The sequence below is a fragment of the Cynocephalus volans genome, chromosome 10 (genome assembly GCF_027409185.1).
Source record: "Cynocephalus volans isolate mCynVol1 chromosome 10, mCynVol1.pri, whole genome shotgun sequence".
NCBI lineage: Eukaryota > Metazoa > Chordata > Mammalia > Dermoptera > Cynocephalidae > Cynocephalus > Cynocephalus volans.
Window position 1 is genome coordinate 90,900,501 of NC_084469.1, and position 24,588 is coordinate 90,925,088.

The 24,588-nt window shown below is 45.2% G+C and overlaps 1 protein-coding gene across 4 annotated transcripts; it reads right to left on the reverse strand.

Annotated features, from left to right (window-relative positions):
• Window positions 1-805: 805 nt before the first annotated feature.
• Window positions 806-12,338, reverse strand: PRODH2 (proline dehydrogenase 2). Of its 4 annotated transcripts, XM_063112996.1 has the most exons (11): window positions 12,275-12,338; window positions 11,753-12,015; window positions 11,480-11,676; window positions 11,252-11,390; window positions 11,079-11,165; window positions 6,950-7,030; window positions 6,714-6,869; window positions 6,468-6,634; window positions 2,573-2,683; window positions 2,065-2,150; window positions 806-990 (listed from the first exon to the last, which is right to left on the reverse strand). In XM_063112996.1, the coding sequence occupies exons 2-11, from the start codon at window positions 11,924-11,926 to the stop codon at window positions 806-808; spliced, it is 1,383 nt and encodes a 460-aa protein (XP_062969066.1). In that variant the 5' UTR covers window positions 11,927-12,015; window positions 12,275-12,338. The 4 variants fall into 4 exon arrangements, with proteins under 4 accessions (XP_062969066.1, XP_062969063.1, XP_062969064.1 ...); XM_063112993.1 differs by lacking the exons at window positions 6,714-6,869; window positions 12,275-12,338 and having other exon boundaries at window positions 11,753-11,926; XM_063112994.1 differs by lacking the exons at window positions 2,065-2,150; window positions 12,275-12,338 and having other exon boundaries at window positions 966-990; window positions 11,753-11,926.
• Window positions 12,339-24,588: the final 12,250 nt, after the last annotated feature.

Sequence of the window (24,588 nt, forward strand, 5' to 3'; positions counted from 1 at the left end):
CTAAGGCTGCATTATCTGGCCCTGCCCACCCCTCCATCCTTGTCTCTTCACTCCTCAATCTGTGTCACACTTCTCTGTTTATGCACATGCCCTTGCCTTTGAAGGCTCTTCTCAATCTTCACTGGTTATTCTTATGAATTCTCTGAGATACCCTCTTGATCATCTTCAGTCTGGGTCAGGTGCCTCCTCTGGCCTCCCACAGTCCCCTGAGACTCCCCAACACATCCCTGATTTCTCTGCCTGGGCTTCCCTGATCCCAGCCTTGACCACACTGAGCTGTCACTGTCTGAAGATGGGTCTGCTTACTCTCACTGGACTAAGAGCCCTGTGATACAGGGCCTGCGGTTGTCTTTGTCACTCTTGTGTCCCCAGCATTGTTCACATCAGAACCTAGCTCAGAAGGGGTCCTCATCAGTACTTATTAAATGAAAGACTGGTTTGGCTCTTCTGCTTTCCCTCCCTGGACATGTGGCCTTGGCCCAGCCTTTTGACTGTGGTGCCTCAATGTCTGTTCTTCATCTGTGCTCTTCATTTGGGCCTCCACCCGGGTGAAGAAATTTCCTGCATCAGTCAATGACCAGGCCTATCCCAGGATCGCTGCTCCAGAGGTCGGGGAAGCTTCATTGTTCTTTGATCAATGCCCTTGCTATGCTCCAGGGTTATATAAAAATATCTTGAGCTGAAGAGCCCCACAGCTTGGCCTGACTGAGGTCGAGAGTCCTTCCCCAAGGAGGCAATTTCAGTGCAAGACAGTAGCCTGGGTAGTAGCTTGGGACCTTTATTAACCACATGACTCCCAGGGGTGCTAATGGGGTACCCTTAGGCCTCCGCCCAGCAGCCTCCTCCACAATTCTTGGCTGAGCAGCTCCTGTTCCCTGCGGGCACCTTGAAGCACAGTCCGGTTCTCCTGGGCCCTCCGGATCAGGTAGGGGATCACCTCCTCCAGGGAGCCATAGGGGATGGACTTATACACTGCATAGCCAGCCTGCCCTGGGGGGAGAGTGTTGGTAGGGTATGGGCTCAGGTTTAGAGAGAGGCTCCCCTGTCCCCGTCTGCAGTAGAGATTTCCATTTCTGCGAACATGGCAGACTAGGTGAGTTGAACACAATTTCTCACTGAAAAAACTAAAAATCCTGGAACGAACATTTTTTAAAAATCTTAAAGACATTAAAATGCTTCTGAGAGAGTAAGGAATTTATTAATTCGAGAATTAAGAGAAAGTGAGAACCCAGAGAAGGAAAGGACACCCAGGAAACCACTTCTGTCCTGAAGGCAAAATTGAGCTGCTATTTGATGACTTCATAGAATTGAGGGAGTACAGTTGAGGGTCAGGCTCAAAGCCTGACCAGGGCTGGCTGATTAGTTCAGTTGGTTACAGCATGGTGCTGATAATGCCAAGGTCTAGGGTTCAATCCCTGTGGCCAGCCACAAAATAAAAATAAAAATAAAAAAAGGCCTGACCAGCATGAGAGTTATAAAAGAGAACTCCCCCAAATTAATCTGGAACCTAGAAATCCCACACTCTTAGAGTAAGAGTTAACAAGAAATCAATCCTCCTACCTTCCCCCACTCCCAGGGAATGGCTTTGGCCATAAGCAGAACAGGAAAGAAAAGAGAAAAAGAAAAATCTGTCTCTGAGAGATTGTGGCCATGGGTTAGCCCCTTCAAGTATTTGCAAATTTACACCACCAGGATGGCTCAAGAAACCTCAAGCTGTGGGTTTAGGGTAAAGTGGTTTTATACCCCTTATCACTTGACAGATGAAAACATAAGTCTTCTGGTCTCTGGCCCCAGCACAGTAAAGTTACAAAGCACACAGGAAATAAGACACCATGATCGAGAACCAGCACAAACAACAGAGAGCAGACACAGAGACACAGCCCTGCAAGGCCCTCAGGTATTGGAATAACAGATCTATCTAGAAGGGTCTGGGGGCTGGGCCAGCTGCAAGCTCTGGGTGGGAGCCTTGCCAGTCATTTTCTGGAAATAGCAGAAGGGATCTGGCTGGGCGGGAATGAGGCCTGGGGCTGGGGCAGAGCGGGGTGGGAGGGGGCATTTACATACCCAGTGCCAGGGAGACGTGGTCACACATGCCCAGAAGTTGTCCGAAACAGACAGGCCCATCTGGAGGAATGCCCAGCTCCCACATACTACAGAAAAGGGCGTATCATCAATCCAGACAGTGGCTGGATCTAGAGCTGCAAGTTAGCCTTTATACACCCAGCCAGTATTACAGGCTGTTCAAGTAATTCAATATTGAACTATTTCCAAACTCAATAAATACCCACTATTCTGATCCTCCTAAAAAACCCCCAGTAAGTCCCTGTCCCAGCCACTTCCCTGAACCCTCAGACCTCCCCATGACCCGGAAAATAAGGGGCAATACTCTGCCTGGCTGGGGCCTACAGGACCTACAGGCATAGCAGGGTTAAATATTTTTAATATCCTCCACAGAACCCCTCACTCTTCCTCCCTTTGCTCCACATCCTGCCCATTCCTGGCATGTGAGCAAGGGAGAGGAAGGAAGGGGGCCTTCTTGTAGGTACCTGTTTCCTATTCCCCCACCTCATACCGCTTTGTTGCCTGACGAACAGATTTCTCGTTGTGGGAAGCCACCATGAGGTGGCACATGGGGCCACGGTGGGACACATGGTTCAGCATCAACTCCAGACAGCGGCTGTAACTGAAGGGAGATGCTCCATTCAGTGCACCTGGTGAGCGAGGGTCAGGCTGCAGGGACAGGGGATTCCTGTCCTTGGGGAGGTAGTGTGCTCCAAGGGATAGGATCTCTGAAGTCAGAAAGTACCCTCATTCCACCTGCACCAGCTGCAAGGGACATTCCTTCTTTGAGCCATTTTCCTCTTTTGTGACAATGTGAGTTCACTTAACAGTGCTGTTGCGAGGATGGAGTGAGATGAAAGTGCATACAAAGAATGGCAGTCTCACAGCAAAGGGTCACATTACATGCACAAGATGACATTTACCCAAGGTTATTCTACTGCAACATTGTCTAAAGAACATGATTAACAACAGCCCAAATGTCCCTATATGGGAACTGACTAAATAAACTATGGCACATAAAGGATAGTGATGCTGTAAAAAAGAACAAGGACACTACCTGGGCACTGATATGGAAAGGTTAAAAGACTGGCAAATGCTTCCCAAAATGCCACCCTATGTACTTCACATACTAAGCTGGTTATTCTCCATTGCAACCCGCCCCCCAATGTCTGTTTTCTGCCTTTCTCTGCCCTTCAGGAAGCTGACTTGTATGTCACCACCCAGAGTCATGTGCAGGACATCAGAAGGCGGAAGGAGAGAAAGCTTGGGTATTTCACCCCGTGGCCCCTGCCTTGCTCACCCCACTGTGTTCTCTGTGTGGCCTCAGCTCCCCTAGGGTGGCCCCTCTCCCTCAGCTACAGCATAGGGGTCAGAACAGCTTCCTGCTCTTGTGAGTTCCTGGATGCCTCTCCATTCCTTTTGGGGAAGTTCCCCTAACCTTGCCCACATTTCTATAAATTATCCTTCACTAAATTTTCTTCAGTTAAACCCCATTGCATGGGATTCTGTTTCCTCTGGGAAACTCTAATCACTCATCTAGTTCACATTCAATTCTGTGAGGTAGATGTTCTTGTTATGCCTGTTTTACAGAGGGGGAGACTGAAGCTGAGAGGGGTTAAGTTTCTTGTCCCCAGGTCACACAGCTAGAAGTGACCGAGCTGGGATTTGAACTCAGGCTGTCTGATGCTCCAGAGCCGGGTCTCGTTGTCACTAGACTATTCTGCCCTTAAGGTATGCAGTCAAAAGGAAAAGCAAGGAGCAGTGTGTAGGCATGGTGCCGTTTGCACAAAAATAAGCAAATATCTTTGTATTTGCCTGTATATGCATAAAGAAACTCAGGAAACACATGTAAGAGACTAACAGAAGTGGTTAGCTGTGGGGGCAGGGAGACTGCATGACTAGATACAGATGTGGATGGATGTGGGAAATATGCCAGTGTATCCATTTTCATATCATTTGTATTTTTGAACCACGTGAATTTATTATTTACTCAAAATCTGTACTAAAACATTAATGGTATCATATTGGAAAGGATGTGAAGAAATACAAGGGTACTTCAAAAAGTTCATGGAAGGATTTGTATTATCTTTTAATTTTATTTTTCCACAAACTTTTTGAAATACGCTTCTAAAAATCTTCACACACCACTGGTGCGAATGTAAAATGGTGCAGCCACTTTGGAAAACCATCTGGCAGTTCCTCAAAAAAGTTAAACATAGAGTTACCATATGACCAGCAATTCTACTCCTTGATTTATGCCCAAGAGAACTGAAAATGCATGTTCACAAATGTACATATGTACATGAATATTCATAGCAGCATTATTCATAATAGCCAAAAAGTGGAAACAATCCAAATGTTCATCAGCTGATGAATGGGTAAATGAAATGTGGTATATCCATACAATGGAATATTATTTAGCCATAAAAAGGAATGAAGTACTGATACATGCTGCAACATGGATGAACCTCGAAAACATGCTAAATGAAAGAAGCCAGATACAAAAGCCTTCTTAAATCGCATATTGCATTATTCTATTTATATGTCCAAAATAGGCAAATCCATAGAGATAGAAAGTAGATTAGCAGTTGCCAGCAGCTGAGGGGAGGAAGGAATGGAGAGTGACTGCTAATGGGTACAGGGTTTCTTTTTGGACCTTGAGAGCTTGTTTGGAGATTCTAGCAGGGAAGTGCAGCTGCTCGTATACCCTTGACCGAAGAATGGTCCTCTCCCTTATCAGGGAAGGTCGTCCTCTTCGACCAAGTGTGCAGCTTTGGGAGGGACACACATAGAGCAGTGAGGGAGGAATGGGACACACACCTCGCCAGCCAGATGAGCTGAATCAACCCTGACAATCAATGGGGTGACAGATGTCACAGCGAGATTGCCCTCACATCCTGGGGTTTCTTTTAGGAATGATGAAAGTGTTCTGGAATTAGATAGTGGTGATAGTTGCACAACCTTGTGAATATACTAAAATCCACAGAATTGTATGCTTTAAAATGGTTAATTTTATGGTATATGAATTTTATGTCAATAAAAAAAATTATGCGTCCCATGATTAAGCCTATGGGACACAAATGCACCTCATGTGTCTTGGTTGAGAGCCTAGGTTCCAACCGTGGCTTGGTCACTTGTCCTATAACCTTGGGTCAGTCTCTGCAGCCCTACCAACCTCTCCTTGACCCACTGTAAAAGAGAGTCAGACTTTGTAAACTCCATGAAGACAGGATCTGGGGACCACCTTGGTTGATCAACATTTTCATCCCTCCAAAAATAAACCCCAGCATGTGAGAGTGATCTTGCTGGACCAGGGTCCAGCACAGGTCCTGATCTAAATCAGGTGGCCAACAAGTATGTGTTGAATGAATAAATTCCTCCTTCCTAGGGCCATGGGTTGGGGCTGCAAAGAGCTCACCCATATCCAGCCCCAGCACAGGGTGATTTGATAAGGTGGGTAAGACTGCACATTCTAGAGCCAGTCAGCCTGGGCTCTAATCTTGCCCTGCCTCTGACTAGCTATGTGACCACAGGTAAATGATTCCACCTTTCTGTGCCTCAGTTTCTTCCACTATAAAATGGGGATGATAATAGTACCTACTGCTTGGGGTTGTTTATTCATTTATTCAACAGATTTGTACTGAGCACCTACCATGTAGCAGGCACAATTTTAAGCACTGGCAGTTCAGGGGTGAACAAAGCAGAAAGCCCTGCCCTCCTGAGCCTACATTCTAGTGGGGGAGATGGACAATGAGCAATTGAATACTAAACTATGTAGAACCCCAGACGCTGAAAAATGCCAAGGAAAAAATTAAATCCAGGAAGAGGACAGAGAGCAGGGGTGGAGGTGTTCTAGTTTTCACTAGGGAGGGCAGGGAAGCCCCTGAAAAGGCACCAAGAAGTAAAGACACAAGGAGGTGAGGGATTGAGCATGCAGCTGTCTGGAGGATGAACGTTCTAGGCGGTGGGAACAGAAAGTACAAAGGCCCTAGGGATCATCGAGGAGGCCAGTGTGGCTGGTGTGACATGAGTGAGAAGAAGCGTAGGAGAAGTTAGAGAAGTGATAGGGGCCAGATCACATGGGGCCTTGGAGACCAGCATAAGGATTTGGGGTTTATTGAGCCTGTGGTGGAAGCCATGGAAGGGGTTTGAACTGAGGAAGAACATGATGAGACGCGGGTATTAACAGGCTCCCTCTGGCTGCAAGTGGGGAACAGACTGGGGGTGCGGGGCAAAGGTGGGAGCAGGGAGCCCATGGAGGTGCTGGGAAGTAATGTCCTGGGCCAGGGAGAGGGAGTGGTGTGTAGACACACAGGGTGCTCAGCAGAGCCTCAAGAGCAGTGAGCTCTTATTAAGGTTAGATGTCAGTATTATTTTTCTCAGAGGCCAGTCAGGCTCAGTCCTACCTCTGACTGGTGGCCTCATAGTCAGGCTGGGTGGGATCTTCGGTCCCTTGGAGCCGGGCCACTGCCCTCTCCTTGTCCAGATACGCGCCTCGTACCAACTTCACTCCAAAGGCCAGGCCAGCCTTGTGTGCGGCCTCAGCATCCCGCTCCAGCCTCTCATGTGTGTCCTGCAGGGCACACAGGCAGGTTCCAGTGAGTCCAGGCACTGGGATCCCAGCCTGCAGTCCCCCAGAGTGCACCACACACCTTTAGATAGGCCTGGTAGGTGTTCCACACCCAGGGCCCACCTTCCCCGGGGTTGTTCCAGCGCGTAGCCAGGGCAGCCACCAGCAGAGAGAGTGCGGGGTTCAGCGAGATATACTCTGCGTCCACCAGGAGCCTCACGTGCTGGGTCCGGGCATGCTGAGGGTCAGAGAGACTGTGGTCAGGGCCACAGGGTGTCCAGCAGTGACAGCGGAGCCAGACCACACAGAAGATGTTACCTGTGCCACCCGGTGCAAGCGGCTCAGGGAAGCCTGGAGATGCCGGTTCTGCTCGGCGTTGAGGTAGGAGACCTGGAGGTTCTGGGGGATAGCAGGGGAGGTGAGAGGGGTTCAGGACTACTAGTCCCTTCTAGGGCCTAAGTTTCATCTCCCCTACCACTATGAAGGAGGAAAAAGTTTAGAAATTGTTAGAAATCTGACAATCAGCAATATCAGAGATACTATTTGTTATGGTATAATACAGTGGTTACAAGCCCAGAATCTGGGTTTGAATCCTGGCTCCACCACTTACTGTGTGACCTTGAGCAAGCCTTCTAACCTCTCTGAGCCTCAGTTTTCTCCTCTGTAAAATGAAGATGATACATAGCATCTACCTCCAGGAATTGTGGGCATAAAATGGGTTCACATGTGAGACGTGCTTGCACATGATCAGGACAGGATGGTGCCGGCACATAATGAGCGCCCGATATGAGGGCACTTCAAAAAGTTCATGGAAAAATAAAATTAAAAGATGATACAAATCTTTCCACGAGATTTTTGAAACCCCCTTGCATGTGTTATTATTAGAATAGATGACTTTGTAGACTGTCACAATGATCCTGGTAGACAAGTACATTCCAAGCCCCATTTTCCAGTGAGATCGAAGCTTGGAGAGGTGAAGTGACTCAGAACTAACATGCGGCAAGTGCTTAGAACAGCAGCCAGCTCACGCTAAGTGCCATACGTGTTACCTCGAATTAGTCTCTTAGGAGCTTCCTCATCAAACGCTGAAGGCCTCGCCATGGCCCACCAGGCCCCCCTGGTCTGGCCTTCCTTGATCTCTTTGCTCCCACTCTCTGCCTGGGACACTGTCCTCCAGCCACACTGGCTTCCCTGCTGCTCTTTGAATATGCCAGTTTCCTACCTCAGGGCCTCTGCTCTGGCTGTGCCTTCTGCCTGGAACACTCTTCCCCAAATGTCCACTTACCTCACTCCCACCTCTCCTTCAAGTCTTTGTTCTAATGTTCTATCCTTCTCAACAAGATTTTCCCTGGTGTAAATTTACAGCTCCCTATCTCAGGCTTTCCTTTCCCATTCCTTAGCCTTATTTTCCCCTACCATGCTTAGTTATACCTAATTTGTTACATACTGACTTTAGTTTCCAATTATTGAGTGTCTCTTGTCCCTGACTAGCAAGTAAATTCCTCAAGGGTAGGGTGTCTGGTCATCCTTGTCTCCTCTGCCTCTAGCACAGGACCTGGAACAGGGTAGATGTTCAGTAAGCATTTAGGGAAGGAATACATTTGGAACATGGAAGTAATAACCGTTCCTAACTCGCAGTGTTGATATGGGGATTCAAACGGGTGAATGTGAGCTGCTGGTGACAGAAGGGAGTCCAGCTGGGTTCAAAGAAATTGGGAGGTTAAAGAGGAACATGTGGGACTTAAAGCTTTATTATATCCAACAAGGTCAATATGGATAACGTAGGCCTAGGCCTGCTAGTGAAGGCCCACCTAAGGGCAAGTTGGTCTGGATGCTGCAACCCTCCCATCTTGGGGGACAAAGCTCTCTCCAGGAGAAGGGAAGAGCTGGGAACACCTGCCCAGTTACCTTTTCCCCCAGAGAATTGTCTCTGCCCTGACTTGGGGCATGTCTCAGGGGACTTCTGGGGTGTTACGAGCTGTTGAAACTCTCTCTATATAATACCCACCTTCGTAGAGGGCCAACTCTGCTCAGTGTCAGGTGCCGTTTCGGGCACTCACCAAATACTTAACTCATTTAATCTTTACAGCCCTCTGAAGTAGACACTATGATATCATCCCCATTTTATATATGGGGAAACTGAGGCACAGAGTGGTGAAGTCACTTGTCAAAAGTCACACAGCTATTTAAGACAGACCTGGGATTTGAACCTCAGCCTCCCCAAAGTCTGGGTTCTTAACCATCCCACTCACCGGCAGAGAGTAAATGTTCTCCTTGAACATATATGAAGCGCTCAGGACAGTACATAGCACATTGTGAGTGAACAGTAAGTCCTCCACTATTAAGTTACTGCCCAAAAATAACTTCATTCATTCATTCATTCACTTACAATACATCTTGTCTAGGTGCCACAGGGGCTGGGGATATGGCAGTGAACAGGGCAGTCATGAATTATGCTGTGGAACCCGTAGATGCGGAGACCGAGGTGGGGGGCTCTGATCTGAGATGGGGGATGGTAAGGAGGCCCTTGAGGTGGGTACAGGAAGGAGAGGCAGGTTTGGGGAGACTCTGAGGCTAGTGTGGGGCCCAGTAGGTGTGAGGGGCCTGGAAGATGTTCAAAGGGAGATGTCTAGGAGGCTCAGAAGAAAGGCTGGGGCTGAAGACAGAATGTGGACACCATTAGTGCAGAGTGGAGAAACTGAGGCTGGAGGGGTGAGTGAGACGGCCCCTTCAAGGGGATTAAGGAGTGAGAGGAGGAGGCTAGGACCTAGCCCTAGGGAGCCTCCATGTTTAAGAGACAGGCAGAGAAAACCCTAGCAAAGATTGAGAATGAGCCGGCAGAAATGGAAAAGGAAAACCAGGTGTGCGGGTGTGGGGGAAGCCAAGCGAGGCCAGGGATGCAAGGAGGAGGCCCCTCTGTTCGGTCAGATGCCAGCCTGGCAGGGGCTTTACACACTCCCTGCTGTAGTCCTTAACACTGCTGAGCAGCTGCTGTCGCTGTCCCCACGTGAGTGAACTGAAGCTCATAAAGAGGTACTCTCCAAAGCCTATCCTCCAAAACACCAAATCCTGCCTCTGTGTGTTCTGGGACACATTTTTTTTTTTTTTTTTTTTTTGTCTTTGTCGTGACTGGCACTCAGCCAGCGAGTGCACCGGCCAGTCCTATATAGGATCCGAACCCGCGGCGGGAGCGTCGCCGCGCTCCCAGCGCCGCACTCTCCCAAGTGCGCCATGGGCTCGGCCCTCTGGGACACATTTTTAAAATTACAAATAAAAAAACAAATCAAGCTTAGAAAAAGAAACACCAGCATGTCCACTGGTAGCACTGTTTGGAGTGGTGGAGACCTGGAGGCCACCTGGATGTCCATCCGTAGGGAGGTAAATCATGACCAGAGGCAGCCGTTAGAAGCATTGGATGGATCTTAAAGTCAGAGTGCTCGGTGGAAAAAGCAAGTAACAGAATGCGTTCGATGACATAATGCTATTTGTGTAAATTCTAAAATATTACAGATTGACAGAGAAAGGCATGAGGGAACTTTCTGCGGTAATGGAAATGTCCTGTATCTTCACAGGGATTTGAGTTGCTCAGGTGTGTGTATTTGTCAAAGCTCCTCAAGGGATATGATGTGTACATTTCATTGTATGTAAATTTTACCTTAAAAGAAAAGAAGTACTGTAAGTAATCATTGAGCTCGAATTAATGCTTCATATTCTGAAGCATTTAAGGGGGAAAGTATACTGATGTCTGCAACTTACTTGGAATTCTATGACAAATAAGATGGATTGATGGAGGACAGAGGAATGCATAGAAGGATAGATATGATTTAAAGCAAATATAGTTAAATATTAAACATGGCAGGTATATAGATGTGCACTGTATAGTTCTTTCAACTTTTCTGTATGTTTGAAAATTTTCATAATAAAATGTTAGGAAAAACATACCCTCCAACAGTATGCACTTGGCAAAACAAAATCATAGTAACTAAAAGATACACATTATACAAGATAGAGTGGTTGCCAGTGGTGGAGAGAAATAGGATATGGAGATAAAAAGGAATGAATGAATGAACGAATCAACTGAAGTCCCATTGGTCTAATCAGAACTTACATCCAGCCTGCGCACACCAGTATGGTTGTGTCGATTGATAACGTATTGATATACTTTCTTCTGGTTGATAAAGAGCTGCCATCCCAATCTCTCCTCTGAGAGCTCCCAGTCCCCAGCCCCCTCCTCTGGAACCCCCAGCTGACCCATATTCCACCCACTCCAACCATGCCCCAGAGCTACAGCCACATTCATTCTGACTGTTCTAAGCCTGGGAAATAGCAGTAGTTAAATATTTTGAACATCTTGCTTGCAGATTCCTGCAACATCCAAGTCCAGGGGACTCTACTTCCCTGACACTCCCCACCAACCATCCAGTCTCCCCCAGCCTGAGGTCCTTACCTGCCCAGAGTCCATGGCTTCTGCCAGCCTCTCGGGGCTCAGCTCCAAGGAGGCCCCTGGCCTTCTGACCCACAAGGTTAGTTCCTTCTGAAATGGGGTGGTGGATGGGGTGGCGAGGGGAACCTGATGGGCAGCTGCGCCCTCCCCCCACCCCAAATTTGCCTGTCCCTTACACAGAGCCGAGTGCTGGTCAGCGCCGTCACCTTCAGCTGCATGAGGTTGTTTCCAGCTGGGCCAGGGGTCTCCAGCAGGCCTCGTGACAGGTCCACACACCGCAGCATAGCGCTGAGGTTCCCCTCGTACCAGGCCTCACTGCCCAGCCAGCAGGCGTCAGGGCCTGAAGCCTGTGAGCCCCTTCCTGCCATCCTCCCAGCCTCCCTAGGCCCTGGCCCCTGACTCACCCAGTCTTGGTAGCCGAGTCTGGCTCCTCCTCAGTGGGCACTGCTAGCAGGGGCCGGAGGCCTAGAGTCCAGAGCTGCTGGACACAGCCCTTCACCTCCTCTGCCGTCTCTCCAGCCACAAATTGCCCATAGATGGACGCTCGGAGAAGTGCGCCTGAGAGCCTGGAGCCCAGGAGTCGCTGAGACCAGGCCTGGAGCTGGAGTGCCAGGGAGCAAGGGCTCAGAGCAGGGCCCAGAGGAACCTCTAGGCCAGTCCTCAGGGTAACTGCTTACCGCCAACCCGTGGGTGACCAGAGGGGGCCAGGCACATAGCCGCAGCACCAGCAAAGCCCGTGTCAATTCTCCTGTGCTCTTGAGGTGGAAGGCCTCCCCATCAAAGCTCAGGGGCTGCCAGCACCCAGGAGAGGGGCCAGCTTGGGAACAGAGCACTCGACAGGTCCGGAGCATCTTGAATCCCTCACTGCTTCCAGGCTAGGAGAAGGGCTTTGGAGGCAGCAGGTTTGCCAGCTGCTCCTTGCCCAGCCAGGGGGCAGTGACTGATTAACTGGACATATCTTTAGGCTCACAGGCTCCTTGGGGGGCAGTTAATTATTAACTGATGGGGACAGAGTTCAGAATAATGGGAACAGGAAAGGAAACCCCCAGTAACAGCCCCCAACAACCCTCAGCATAACTGCTTACACTTGTTAGGTGCCCATCATGTTCCAGAGGCTGCTCAGTGAGAGCCTGGGCTCAAGGTGACGCATGCTGGATTCAAAGCAGTTTGGCTGCGTGATCTTGGGCAAGCTACCTAACCTCTCTTATTGCAATTGCTTCGTCTTAAAATTGGAAACAGTGTAGTGTTATTGAATAAATTTGAAAATACACATAACCTATAAACCAGCTGTTCATGCAAAGACTATATCCTACAGAACTTGAACCTGGGCATCAGGAAACATGTACAAGAAAGGATGCTCATAGTAGCACTGTTTGCGATGATCTTAAATGGGAACCAACCGAATTTCCATCAACAGGACCATGGATATACCTTGTGGTATATTAGTACAATGGGAAACTACACAGTCATGAAAAAGAATGAACTGCTCATACACACAACCACATGGCTAAATCTCACACACACAGGTTGAGTGAAAAAAGCCAGACACCAAACAGCACATGATGTATTATTCAGTAAATATTTCATATAAATATGAAAGCAGGGAAAAACAAAGTACAATAAAATGTTGGGGGTACATACATGGGTGGTTAAACTATAAAGATAAGAAAAACAAGAAAGTGATTACCATAAAAGTCAAGGAGATGGTTACCTCTATGCGATGGGAGGAGTTGTAACTAGGTAGAGGCATATGGGGGCTTCTTGGTCCTATTTTCTTAATATGGGTGATCATGACCCCTCCTGCCACATCCAGGCACACCGCCACTGCCATGGGGCCCACCTGGGGTCCTGAGATCTGGATCTGGGGACGACCCCTCCTCCCACAACCAGGCAAGGAGCATGCCAAAAACACCACTTCCATGTGGGTGGCCCACCACAGACACCATAATAGCCATGGCTGCTGCAAAAGCGGCTAGACACCACAACCACCATGCAGATGGCCCACCAGCCACTCGAGTGCATTGACACAAAGAGAGTCACCAGTGGAGATCAAAGAAAAGAAGAGGATGTCTCTCTCCACAAAGCCCACTCCAGAGTGACAGAAGCATCTATGCTACGATAATAGTGGGGGACCTGAATACACCTCTCTCAGCACTGGACAGATCATCCAGGCAACAAATCAAGAGAGTAACCATTACTCTTTCAGAAGGAGAAAAGGAAGCTAGGGTTATCAGAGGGGGGAGGGGGAGAAAGGGGGAGGGGGAGAGATTGGATAAGGGGCATAAAAAATAAGTATGACTTGTAATAATATATATGCTAATAATATTGATTTGATCAGCATACATCAACATTGAACCCCAAAAATATGTATAATCAATTATGACTCAATAAAAAAATGGGTGGTCGTTCACAATTGTTCACATCGTAAGTATTTTTTAAAGCCACAATCTATGTTTTATACACTCCCGAATATAAATTTTACAGTAAAAGTAAAAAATTAATCGTAGTATCAGCCTCCCAGGGTGGTTGTGAGGATCCAATTAATGGATACACACAACCTAGTACTCAATATGTGTGCTCTGTAAGTACCAGCTGTGATCATTAAGTGCTGTGTTTGCACAATCTCACTCATGCCTGTCTGCATGATAAGGTATATGCCACTAATTGCCCCTGTTTCAGGGGATTCCCAAGACCACCTCAATTTAGATGATTAGCTAAGACTCACAGAACTCAGAAAAGCCATTATACTCATGGTAATGGTTTATTAGAGTGAAAGGATACAGACTAAAATTAGCAAAGATGTGCATAGGGTCCAGGAGATACCAGGAGCAAGTTTCTAAGTTGTCCTTTCCCAGTGGAGTCAAGAGAACAATGCTCAATTCTCCCAGCAATAATTTGTGATGACATGCATGGAGTATTGCAACCAGTGAAGCTCACCTGAGCCTTGATATCCAGGATTTTGTTGAGGGTCAGTCATATAGGCATGGCTGACCACCCGCATGACTGACCTTAGTCTCCAGCCCCTCCAGAGGTCAAGCTGATACTGTGTGGCCCAAGGCCCCCAGATAACTAAAGATACTGTTATCAAATAGGGTATTCTGGGGGCTTAGAGGTTACCTCCCAGGAGCTGAGCAAAGTTAATCCTTTACTGCAGAACCCCGAATTCACAGATGTTAAAAGCAGAGGCTCAGAGAGGTGGAGGTACCTGCCTGAAGTCACACAGCCAAATAGTGGCCAGATTTAATGTCCCAGCCTCCCTGACTCCAGGCCTTGAGATTTTAACTACCTTTCTGCTGTCTTTTCTTCAGTACATGATTCACAGAGCTGAGTGACAAAAACCAGATTAGATATCCACCAAAGCCTGAGCTAAAATGTCTTTAAACTTTTTAAAAATTACATGCACAGTTCATATAAAAAGTTAAAACAATATAAAAGGTAGAGTGAAAAATTAGTCTTTTTCCCACTCCTGAATTTCAGTGCACCAATTTTCTCTCTCTAAGGCAATGGGGTATCTTTGCAGAGACAGTTTATGCACCTATATATCTCCTTTATTCATCACATAAATGAGAAAATACTCCTTGCAAGCCTCTTTTTTTTTTTTTTTAACATGCTTTGAAGGATCATTGCCATCTCAGCACATACAGCTCTGTCTCGAATTTGAAAGATTTTGTGTTATTTCTTCCTTTCAGTTTTGGTAGAATTCACCAGTGAAGCCATCTGGGCCTGTAGTTTTCTATGTAGGAAGGTTTTTAATAATGACTTAAATTCTTTTAATATCTATAGGGCTCTTCATATTTTCTATTTCATCTTGTGTTAGCTTTCACATGTTGTATTTTTTAAGGAAATGTCATTTCATCTAAATTGTCAAATTTCTTGGTACAGAGCTGTTCATAATATTCTCTTTATAGCCTTTTAATGAGTACAGAATTTGTAGTGATGACCTCTCTTTCATTCTTAGTATTAGTAATTTCTTTTCTCTCTTTTTTTCTTGATCAGTCTAACTGGGAATTTTATCAATCTTGTGATCTTTTCAAAAAAGCAGCTTTGGCTATATTAATTTTCTCTATGGTTTGCTGATCTGCCTCACTTTTAACATCTGCAGACTGTTCTGCTGTATAGATTCATCATTAATCATGTCTTCATTTCCTCTGAAATTTTAGCATTAAAATTTGCAATTGTAAAGAAAAGTTTAAAGAATAGCCACAGACCACTTATACATCTTCCACTTAGATTTAATAACTTTGCCATATTTGCTTTTTCTCTTCCTCTATCTCTGTCCCTTAATATAAATATTTCCCTGCTTCCCCCACCCCAACCATTTGAGAGTAAGTTATAGACCTTATGACACATCAGCATGCATGTCTTAAGAATGTGAACATTCTCCTACCTGCCCCCAACACCGGTCTCACATCTGAGAAAATAGAAATAATTCCTTAGTATCTAATATCTCATTCATGTTCAGATTTCCCCACTTGTCTCCAAAATGTCCTTATAGCTGTGTTTTGTTGTTGTTATTGTTGTTTGTTTTAACCAGAGTCAATCCAGGTTCATACATTGCACTTGGTTGTTATGTCTCTTTAGTCTCTTTTTTTCTTTGTAGTCTTGCTGACTTCAATATATATATATGTGTATATGTATATATATATATATAGCTTTTTTAAAGAGCCCGGGCCAGCCATCTTGTAGAATATCCATATACTAGATTTGTATGATTGTATTCTTGTGGTATCCTTTAATGTATTTCTTTGTCCTCTATGTTTCCTATAAACCAGAGTTTTGGTCTAGAGCCGTACTTTATCAGACCAGTCTACTACTGGTGACCATTAGGTTGTCTCCAGAGTCCCCATGCCTGGATTCTTAGCCATCATGTTATTAGGTCTTCCGATCCTCAACAGCTCTGCCAGAACCAGGTTCAACAGGAGAGTAGGAAACAGGGTGAGGGGCTAGGCTCTAAGCCCTCGCACACTCACCACTGTGAGATTAAGAGGGTCTAGAGCACAGGGAGACATAGAGAGAGGAGAGAAGCTGGAAGCAAAGTAGTCTTTTGGGGCTAGATTGTGAGGGACCTTAAATATTTATTATGAAGGACTATCGTTACCTCAAGGGCACTAGGGAGCCATAGAGGATTCTAGGCAGGGAAGGGAGAGTCTCTAATTTGGGCTTTAGGAACATCGCCCTGACCACCAAGTTGAGAGTAGATCAGAGAGAGCCTGAAGCTGGGAACCCAGGGACAGTGTGGGCAAAAATGAGGCTGGACCCAGGTGGGGCTGGAGAAGGGGAGAGAGATACACAGGAGGGCACGTGGATGAGTGGTGGGAAAACCCTCCAAAATTCCTCATGAAAACCCCAAGTCCCAAGGATAACAGGCATGGAGACTTTGGCCTGGTGTGGCATCTGTGGGGCACTGTCCCCTCACACTGATCCCCAAAATCTTTTCCGTGGGAACCCCAGCTTCCAGGGAATCAAGAACAGAGACTCTGGCCAAGTGTGGGGATCAGAGACACCTGCTTCTGACCCCCTCCCCAAATTTCCCCTTGCAATCTCTAAACTACTCCTTCCTCCTTCCCTGGTGCTTCTGTTTTGTTTTGTTTCCTAATAGGCTGCAGTCCCCAGATACAGGCAGCACATGTTAGTGCTGAATAAGTATTTGTTGGGGCCAGCCTGTGGCTCACTTGGGAGAGTGTGGTGCTGATAACACCAAGGCCACGGGTTTGGATCCCTATATAAGGATGACCGTTTAGCTCACTTGGGAGAGTGTGGTGCTGACAACACCAAGTCAAGGGTTAAGATCCCCTTACCGGTCAAAAACAAACAAACAAACAAAAAAGAAAACTATTTGTTGAATGAACGAAACAATCTAAGAGTGATGTTTCACCCCTCTGACACCTTCAGACAAATGAGTGTCCCCTTCCCTGTCCCGGCCTCAATGGATAACTCCTTCAGCAGGGCTCCCATCCTAGGGGCACCCCACCTCTACTCCCCATTGTTCCGAGGCTAGATAAAAAACTCCCTCACATGTTCTACAAGGCCCAGAATCGGTGTCTCACTTTGCCTGCACACTGAGACCACTTGGGGGGCTTTCCTGTTATTTTTTAAATGATCAGGCAATAAAAATAATTTTTTCCCTTTGGTGTAGAGTTCTTTTACAGAACTTTTACACATGGATAGATCCGTTTACCACCCCCCATTGCAATCAGAATAAGAAAAATTCCAATTCCATCATCCCCCAAAACTCCTTTTACAGTCACGCCCTCACCTCCCCCATAACCCCTGACAGCAACTGATCTCTTTTCCGTCACTGTAGTTTTGTCTTTTTGAGAATGTCAGATACATGGAATCACACAGGATGTAATTTTTGAGACCGGCTTCTTTCACTCAGCATCACGTTGTTGAGATCCGTCTAACTTGTTGCATGTGTCAGTAGCCTGTTCTTTACCTCCTCGTTGTATGGATGTGCCTCAGTTTTATTTATCCGCTCACCTGTTGAGGGACTTTTGTGTTGTTTCCAGCCTTCAGGGAGCTTTTAAAATCCTGATGCTTGGGCTCCACCCCCCAGGGAGTCTGATTACTGGGTCACAGGCATTGGGAGTGTTGAAAGTTCCCCTGGTGATTCAGATGTTTGCCCAGGCAAAGAGCCAGGACCCCCACCTTTACTTCTCTAGCCCAGTCCTACCTCCCTCTTTTACTCCTCACTATCCCCGAACACACTAAGTGTCCCTCTGTTTCAGGGCCTTTGCACTTGCTATGCTTTTTCCCTTAAAACCCCTCCTTTCCTTATTTGCCTAATCAACTCCCACTTGCCTTTAGATCTCAGGATTTCAGACACCCCCTCAGGTCTACCCTGAGCAGCCCCTCCCAGGTGAGGGGAAGTTTCGCCTTTTCATACTCTCATACCACCAGCCTTGTAGCTCTTGTCATGTTCGCTCATCTTTGAGTGAATACTTAGTTAGTCTCTCCCCCTCACTAGACTATGAGCATCATGAGGGAGGGTTCACTTTTGTTTTGTCGTTATTTTATCCCTACTGCTTAGCACAGGACTTAATTTTTGTTGAATAAGTGAATGATTTAGTAGATTTCTTTGGCAATTACTGGACAAGGGACGTGGAATTTCCTTCTTGCATCGATGCAAGTAGATCTTGGATAAGACCCACTTTTTGAGTCATAGCTGATCTTGCAAGAGGTGGAGGAGACCCCAAGAATCACTCCCTCAAAAAGTTAAGAGTTGGCAGGGGTGGAGCAGGGGACAGCTGGGAGGGGCAGTGTTGCCCCGAGAGTGGTTGCTAATAGCAGCATAGCTATTGAGATGCTGAGTTTGGGGTTATTGGGAAGGTGGGGGATCTGGACCTGATATTCCCAAGTTAAGCCAAGACCCTGAGATGATCTGAGATGGACCCAGGTCAGTGGTGCCCCTTAGATATCACCAGAACCAGAAGCAAATCTTCTCTGGAGGAAGGCTTCCCCAATTTAAGTTTGCAGGACTCCCAGTAACTAAGATCAAGCAATAAGCTCACGTTCACAAATCATCAGGCACACAGAGAGTACCCCACCTTGAGTGAGTCAGCAGAAGCAACTGCTCTAGTCATCTACAGCTGCAAAATAAACTGCCTCTAAACTTGGTGGCTTAAAACAACAGCAGCAATTTATTTTGCTTACAAAATGGCGATTTGGGTAAGGCTCACCTAGGATAGCTTGTTTCTGCTTCATGCAGTGAGAACAAGGGAAGCTCAACTTGGGGCTAGAGGATGCACTTTTAAGATGGTATGTGCATATGTCTGACAACTTGATGCTGGCTGTTGTCTGGGAGCTCAGTCAAGGCTGGGAGCCTCAGCTCCTCTCCACAGTGTGCTCGGGCTTCTTTACAACATGGTGGTTGAGCTCTTAGTGTGAGCATCCTAAGTAACTGTATTGCTTTGGAAGTCACACAGTGTCAATTCCACCATTGTCACAAACCTGCCAAGATTCAAAGAGAGGGAACATAGATCTAATCTCTCAACAGATAGTGTCAAGTCACATTATAAAAAGAGCAAATCTTGTGGCCATCGTTAGGAAATACGATCTGCCATAACACCAAATAAAAGATTTAGACCTGCGATTTCAATTTTTTGTCAAAATCAGACTATAAACTAGCTCTTTATGAAATGTTTAAAAATATATAATGTACAATAACAAATATAAGCAAGCAACAAGACAGTTTCAGGAATAAAAAGGTGAATTCGAAAAATAAAATGCTAAGGGCCGGCCCGTGGCTCACTTGGGAGAGCGTGGTGCTGACAACACCAAGTCAAGGGTTAAGATCCCCTTGCGAGTCATCTTTTATAAAAAAAGAAAGAAAGAAAAAGAAAATGATAGATGAGACTTCTAAAAATAAAAAATACAATAAATGTTATCCCCAAAATGAAAACAAAAACTCAGTAGATTAGACATAGCTGAAGACAGAAAAATTGAACTGGGAAATATATTAGAGATCTCTACCCCAAATATATCAAATAATACAGCACAGAGAGACAAAGAGATGGTCTGTGAAAGAGAGGTTAAGACACACCAAGTATCTAGAGAAAGGAGAAATTAGAGAAAATGGAGGGGAGGCAATCTTTGAAGAAGTAATGGTTAAGAATTTTCCAGAGCTGATGAAAAACATGAATGCATAGTCCAAGAAGCAAACATATCTTAAACTAGATAAGTAAAAATAAATCCATGCCTGAACACATCATGCTGAAATTACAGAACATTGAAGATAATGAGATCTATTACTTATCTATGCATCCTCCAGTGTATGGCATGGGCTAGATGCTCCACAAATTCTATTGAATGAAGAACGTGGGTATCCCAAGACTAGATCACAGACAAATTGAAGGCAAGGAGGTAGAAACAAATATGGCTAACAGGGAGAAAAGGCATTCTTCTGACTTTCCTGAAGCACAAAACTAGGATTGGCAGAAAGTGAAGTTAAAAATGAGGGTGTGGGAGGGCAAGAGACTAGGCGGGGAATCTTGAATGCTTTTCAGGACAGGTGGAAGACAATGGACTGCTCAGCGGTAGCTGTGGAAGGTTCTCGAATAAAGTTCTCGGATGGTCCTTCTGTGGGTGATCACCCATTTTATGGTGGGAGCAAAAGGGCCTTTAATATTAGCACAGAGGCAGAGGCCTATGTGGGAGAACAGTCACAGGGTCACCCGACTGGGTCACCTGATGGCCCCTATGCCAATCACTGGGGTGGAAGAATAGGATACTCTGGCCAGGTCCGAGTGATGTGCCTATTCCTGGAGCCTGAAGCAGAGCGTGCTCATCCAGTGCACACACTCTACCTGGAGTCGGGGACTGGGCACTGTTGCTTTCCAAGAGAAGACTGCATCGTCACCAGCAAAAGGGTGAGTGGACACTGGATGATAAACACTGGACCCATGAGTGATTCTGATGGTTCTGGGAGATGATACATGCAAAGAACTTAGAATATGGACTGGAATGTCGAAACAGCTCATAAATGCTGTCCATCTGTCTGTCTGTTGTTGTTGTTGCAGCAACTATTCAGTGGCTTCCTGTAACCCACAGGATAAAGCAAAAACCCCATAAGATGACCCTCATGATTTATCCTTGCTGGTCCCATTAGCCTTAATTCCTACCCCTCCCTGCCTTGACCGGTATTCTTCAGCAACAATTTTAGGAAAATCCCTCCCAACACCGTGCTCCTGCAGTCCTCTCTGCCTCGACACCCTGCACAGCTACTCATCCTTTAATATTGGGGTTCAGTGACTGTTTGCATGCAGAGGACACCCCCGTCCCCTTCCCAGCCAATTTTAACCTCCAATACAGACCTCTCCTCTGAGCTCCAGAGCCCAATATGCACACACTGATGCAGAATCTTCTGCTGGATTGGTTCTTCTTAAGCGGGGCAGTACCGTCCCCTAGTGGGGGATTTGGAAATCTGCATGGACGTTTTTGGCTGCTACATTGATGGGATGGCCCTACAGCAGTTTAGAGGTCAGGGACACCAAATGCTGGACACTGAGTCCACATCCTCAACAACTTGAAAATATCATATAGGCATACTTGTGGGTAAAAAAATGTTTATAGTTATCTGAAATTATTAATATAACACATATACGCATACAGGAACATTTTCGGTATGGTTTAAAATAGATTGATGTTTTCCAAAATGAAACGATGATGGAAATAGAGTGAATATTGAACTTTTTTTTGTACAGAATGGTATGAAGGGTTGTACGCTATATCGGAAAATCAGAATTCTGGCCACAATGCCACCTGTGAGATAGAATGTAAAATTTTTAATGAAGTATAGTACATATAAAGAAATGTGCCCAAGTGTTCAGTATGATAAATTTTCAGAAAGTGACCACACCTGTGTAACTAGCACCCAGGTCCAGAAACACTAGCAGCTTCCCAGAAGCCGTCCTGCTGCCTGTTCCAATCACTGTCCCTCTCTCTCCCAAAGGAACCACTCTTGACCTCTAATGCCACAGGCTAGTTTTGCCTGTTTTTAACTTTAAGCAGATGAAGTCATACAGCATGTTCTCTTTTGGGTCTGACATCTTTGATTCACTATTACGTTTGAGAGATTTGCCCATGTTGTTGTGTACCTCAGTAGTTCATTCATCCTCATTGCTGTAGTATCCACTGGATGAATATACAGTTGAATTATCCATTCTCCTTTCATGGACACTTGGGTTGTTTCCAGTTTCAGGGACCAGTGAACTTCCTACTTCATGTCTTTTTCTTCATCTATACGAGGGTACTTCAAAAAGTTCATGGAAATATGGATTTAAAAGGTAATACGAATCCTTCTGTGAACTTTCTGAGGCACACTCATATAAGCATCTCTATAGGGTATCTAATTATGGGGTTATAGGGTATGCAAATGTTCTGATTTGGTAGATGCAACTAAACAGTTTTGTAAAGTGGTTGTCAATTTACATTCCCAGAAGCACATGGTTGTACCTGAGCATTTTTGTTTTGTTTTGATTTGTTTCTTCTGGACCTCAGTACAGAATGGATTAATCATCATCCTTGGTTTATGATGCACTCTGGCCCATACAAAGCCCACTTTTGTGTTTAGTTAGTTGGGTAGTTTGTTTGGTTTTTTTCAATTTTTTAATTGTGGTAATATACACATAACATAAAATGTACCATCTTAACCATTTTTAAATGTACAGTTCAGTGGTATTAAATGCAAATACATTCATACTATTGTGCAGCCATCACCATTATCTACCTTCATAACTCTTTTCATCTTGCAAAACTGAAACTTGACACTCAATAAACAATAACTCCTCGTTCCTCCCTTCCCCTCGCCTCTGGCAATCACCATCCTACTGTCTGTCTCTATGATTTTAACTAATCTAGGTACCTCATATGAGTGGAATAATACAGTCTTTTTCTGTGACTGTCTTATTTCACTTAGCATAATGTCCTCAAGTTTCATCCATGTTATAGCATGTGTTAGAATTTCATTCTTTTTTAAGGCTGAATAATATTCCATTGTCTGTATATACCGTGTATTGCTTATCCATTTGTCCAATAGCGGACATGCGGGTTGCTTCCACATTTTAGCTATTGTGAATAATGCTGCTTTGATCACAGATATACCACTATCTCTTTGAGATTCTGCTTTCAATTATTTGGGATGTAAACCCAGAAGTAAAATTGCTCGATCAAATGATAGTTCCAAGTTTAATTATCTGACAAATCACTACTATTTTCCACAACAGCTAAACCATTGTACTTTCCCAGTAACAGTGCACAAGAGTTCCACTTGCTCCATATCTTTCTCAACACTTGTTATTTTCTGTGTTTTTGTTTTTGTTTTTTTAATGGTAGCCATTCTAATGGATATGAGGTGGTATCTCATTGTGGTTTTTAAATTGCATTTCCCTAATGATTAGTGATGTTAAGCATCTTTTCATGTGCTTCTTGGCCATTTGGAGAGATGTCTATTTACAATACCCTTTATAGAAATTGTGTTTCCCTCTGTTGTCGTGTTTCTTCAGCATCCTTTAATCTGAAGTGGTTCTTCAATCTTTTTTTTTGTTACATGACCTTGACCTATATGAATATTACAGGCCAGTTATTTTGTAGAATATCCCTCAAATTGGATATGTCTTCTTCATGATTAGACTCAGATTATGCACTTTAGGCAGGAATATTATTGACACACTCTTGTAACTTTCTCAGTATTTCATATCAGGAGGCCCATGGTCTCAATTCGTCCCATAGTCATTACCATTAACTTCGATCGTTTACTGAAGGTGACATCTGTCAGGTGTTCTGCACTGTGAAATTACTATTTTTCCCTTAGTAACAAATAAAATAAATGTTTTTTTTAGCTCTACTAGTTTGAGTGAGTTTCTGCCCCTTGCAAATCATTCATTTTTGAATCAGTTAACTAAAGACCCCGTATAAACTGGCTGAAGACGGAGGGGAATTTACAATTACAACTAACTGAAGACACCATTTAGACTGACCTAAGTGGGGAGGGGAATTTCTAGTCTAGGAGTATTGCAGACTTCAGGTGCCGCTGGATCCAGGCACTTAGTATAATCAGGAACTTGTATTGTTCATCAATGTCCATATGGACTTAGGGGGACTAGATACAGGGCAGGCAGAAGCAAAAATTATCTGCTACAATGATTCAGACAATGGCAAAGAAGAAGAAGTAGGAAGTGCATGAAGAGAGCCAACCACAGCCTGGGGTTACTTTGGAGAATGTCACTCAAGAGGTTCATGGTGCTGAGCAACCCAGAACCTGGATTATCAGCATATTCAATGGCCACAAGGATTATTTCACGGATGGACAAATGACCCAGACTGAGTTGATGAAAGACAGCCTCAGGACTTCCCAGAACTACTTGCAAAAGAAGCACTCCAGCAGCTAAGCTTGTGGAATACCGGCCTGGAACTATAGGTGATCATCTTTGTCTCTCAAATGCAGAGTCTACCTAAGAATGAAGCCCACACAGAGACACGCAGACCCAGGAGGCACAGAGAGCACACAGAGAGCTAGCCCCTCGTGGCTTTGTTTCCATGCCGTATCCAGCAGTGCCTGAAGGCGACACCACCTCTGGAATTGTCGGCTACAAAAGCCAATAAATTCACTTTTCCTGCTTCAGCCAATGAGAAAATCAAACTTTGTAACTGACAACCTGAAAAGGACAAATATGCAATTATAAAAATTCTACTTTTAGGAATAAAATCATCCTTTTATTTAAAATAAAGTTATTTGGACCCTCAGGTGTTTGTATATTCGAGTGCTGTAGTGTAAAAACTCATTTCATTCTGCGCTGGAAAATGGAAATAGACAGATTTCTCGGTTATCCTGCAATATATTCAATATAAAGAATAAGGATTCTCTTAGTGGGCTGCTTTAATATGATGACTGTTTTTAAAATCACCTTTACTGAGGTATAATTTATGTACAATAAAATGCACCTATCTTGAGTGTACACAGTTCAATGAGTTTTGACAAATTTAGGCACCCGTGTAGCCACCACCACAGACATGA

What these genes read in the sequence shown, in the direction of transcription:
- PRODH2 (XM_063112996.1), bottom strand. Translation starts at nt 11,926, where the DNA reads ATGCTCCGGACCTGTCGAGTGCTCTGTTCCCAAGCTGGCCCCTCTCCT. An exon ending in GCTTGCACCGGGTGGCACAG is followed by an intron (nt 6,870 to 6,949) that starts GTAACATCTTCT and finishes TCTGACCCTCAG; the next exon opens with CATGCCCGGACCCAGCACGT. An exon ending in TATGAGGCCACCAGTCAGAG is followed by an intron (nt 2,684 to 6,467) that starts GTAGGACTGAGC and finishes ATCTCCCTTCAG; the next exon opens with TTACAGCCGCTGTCTGGAGT.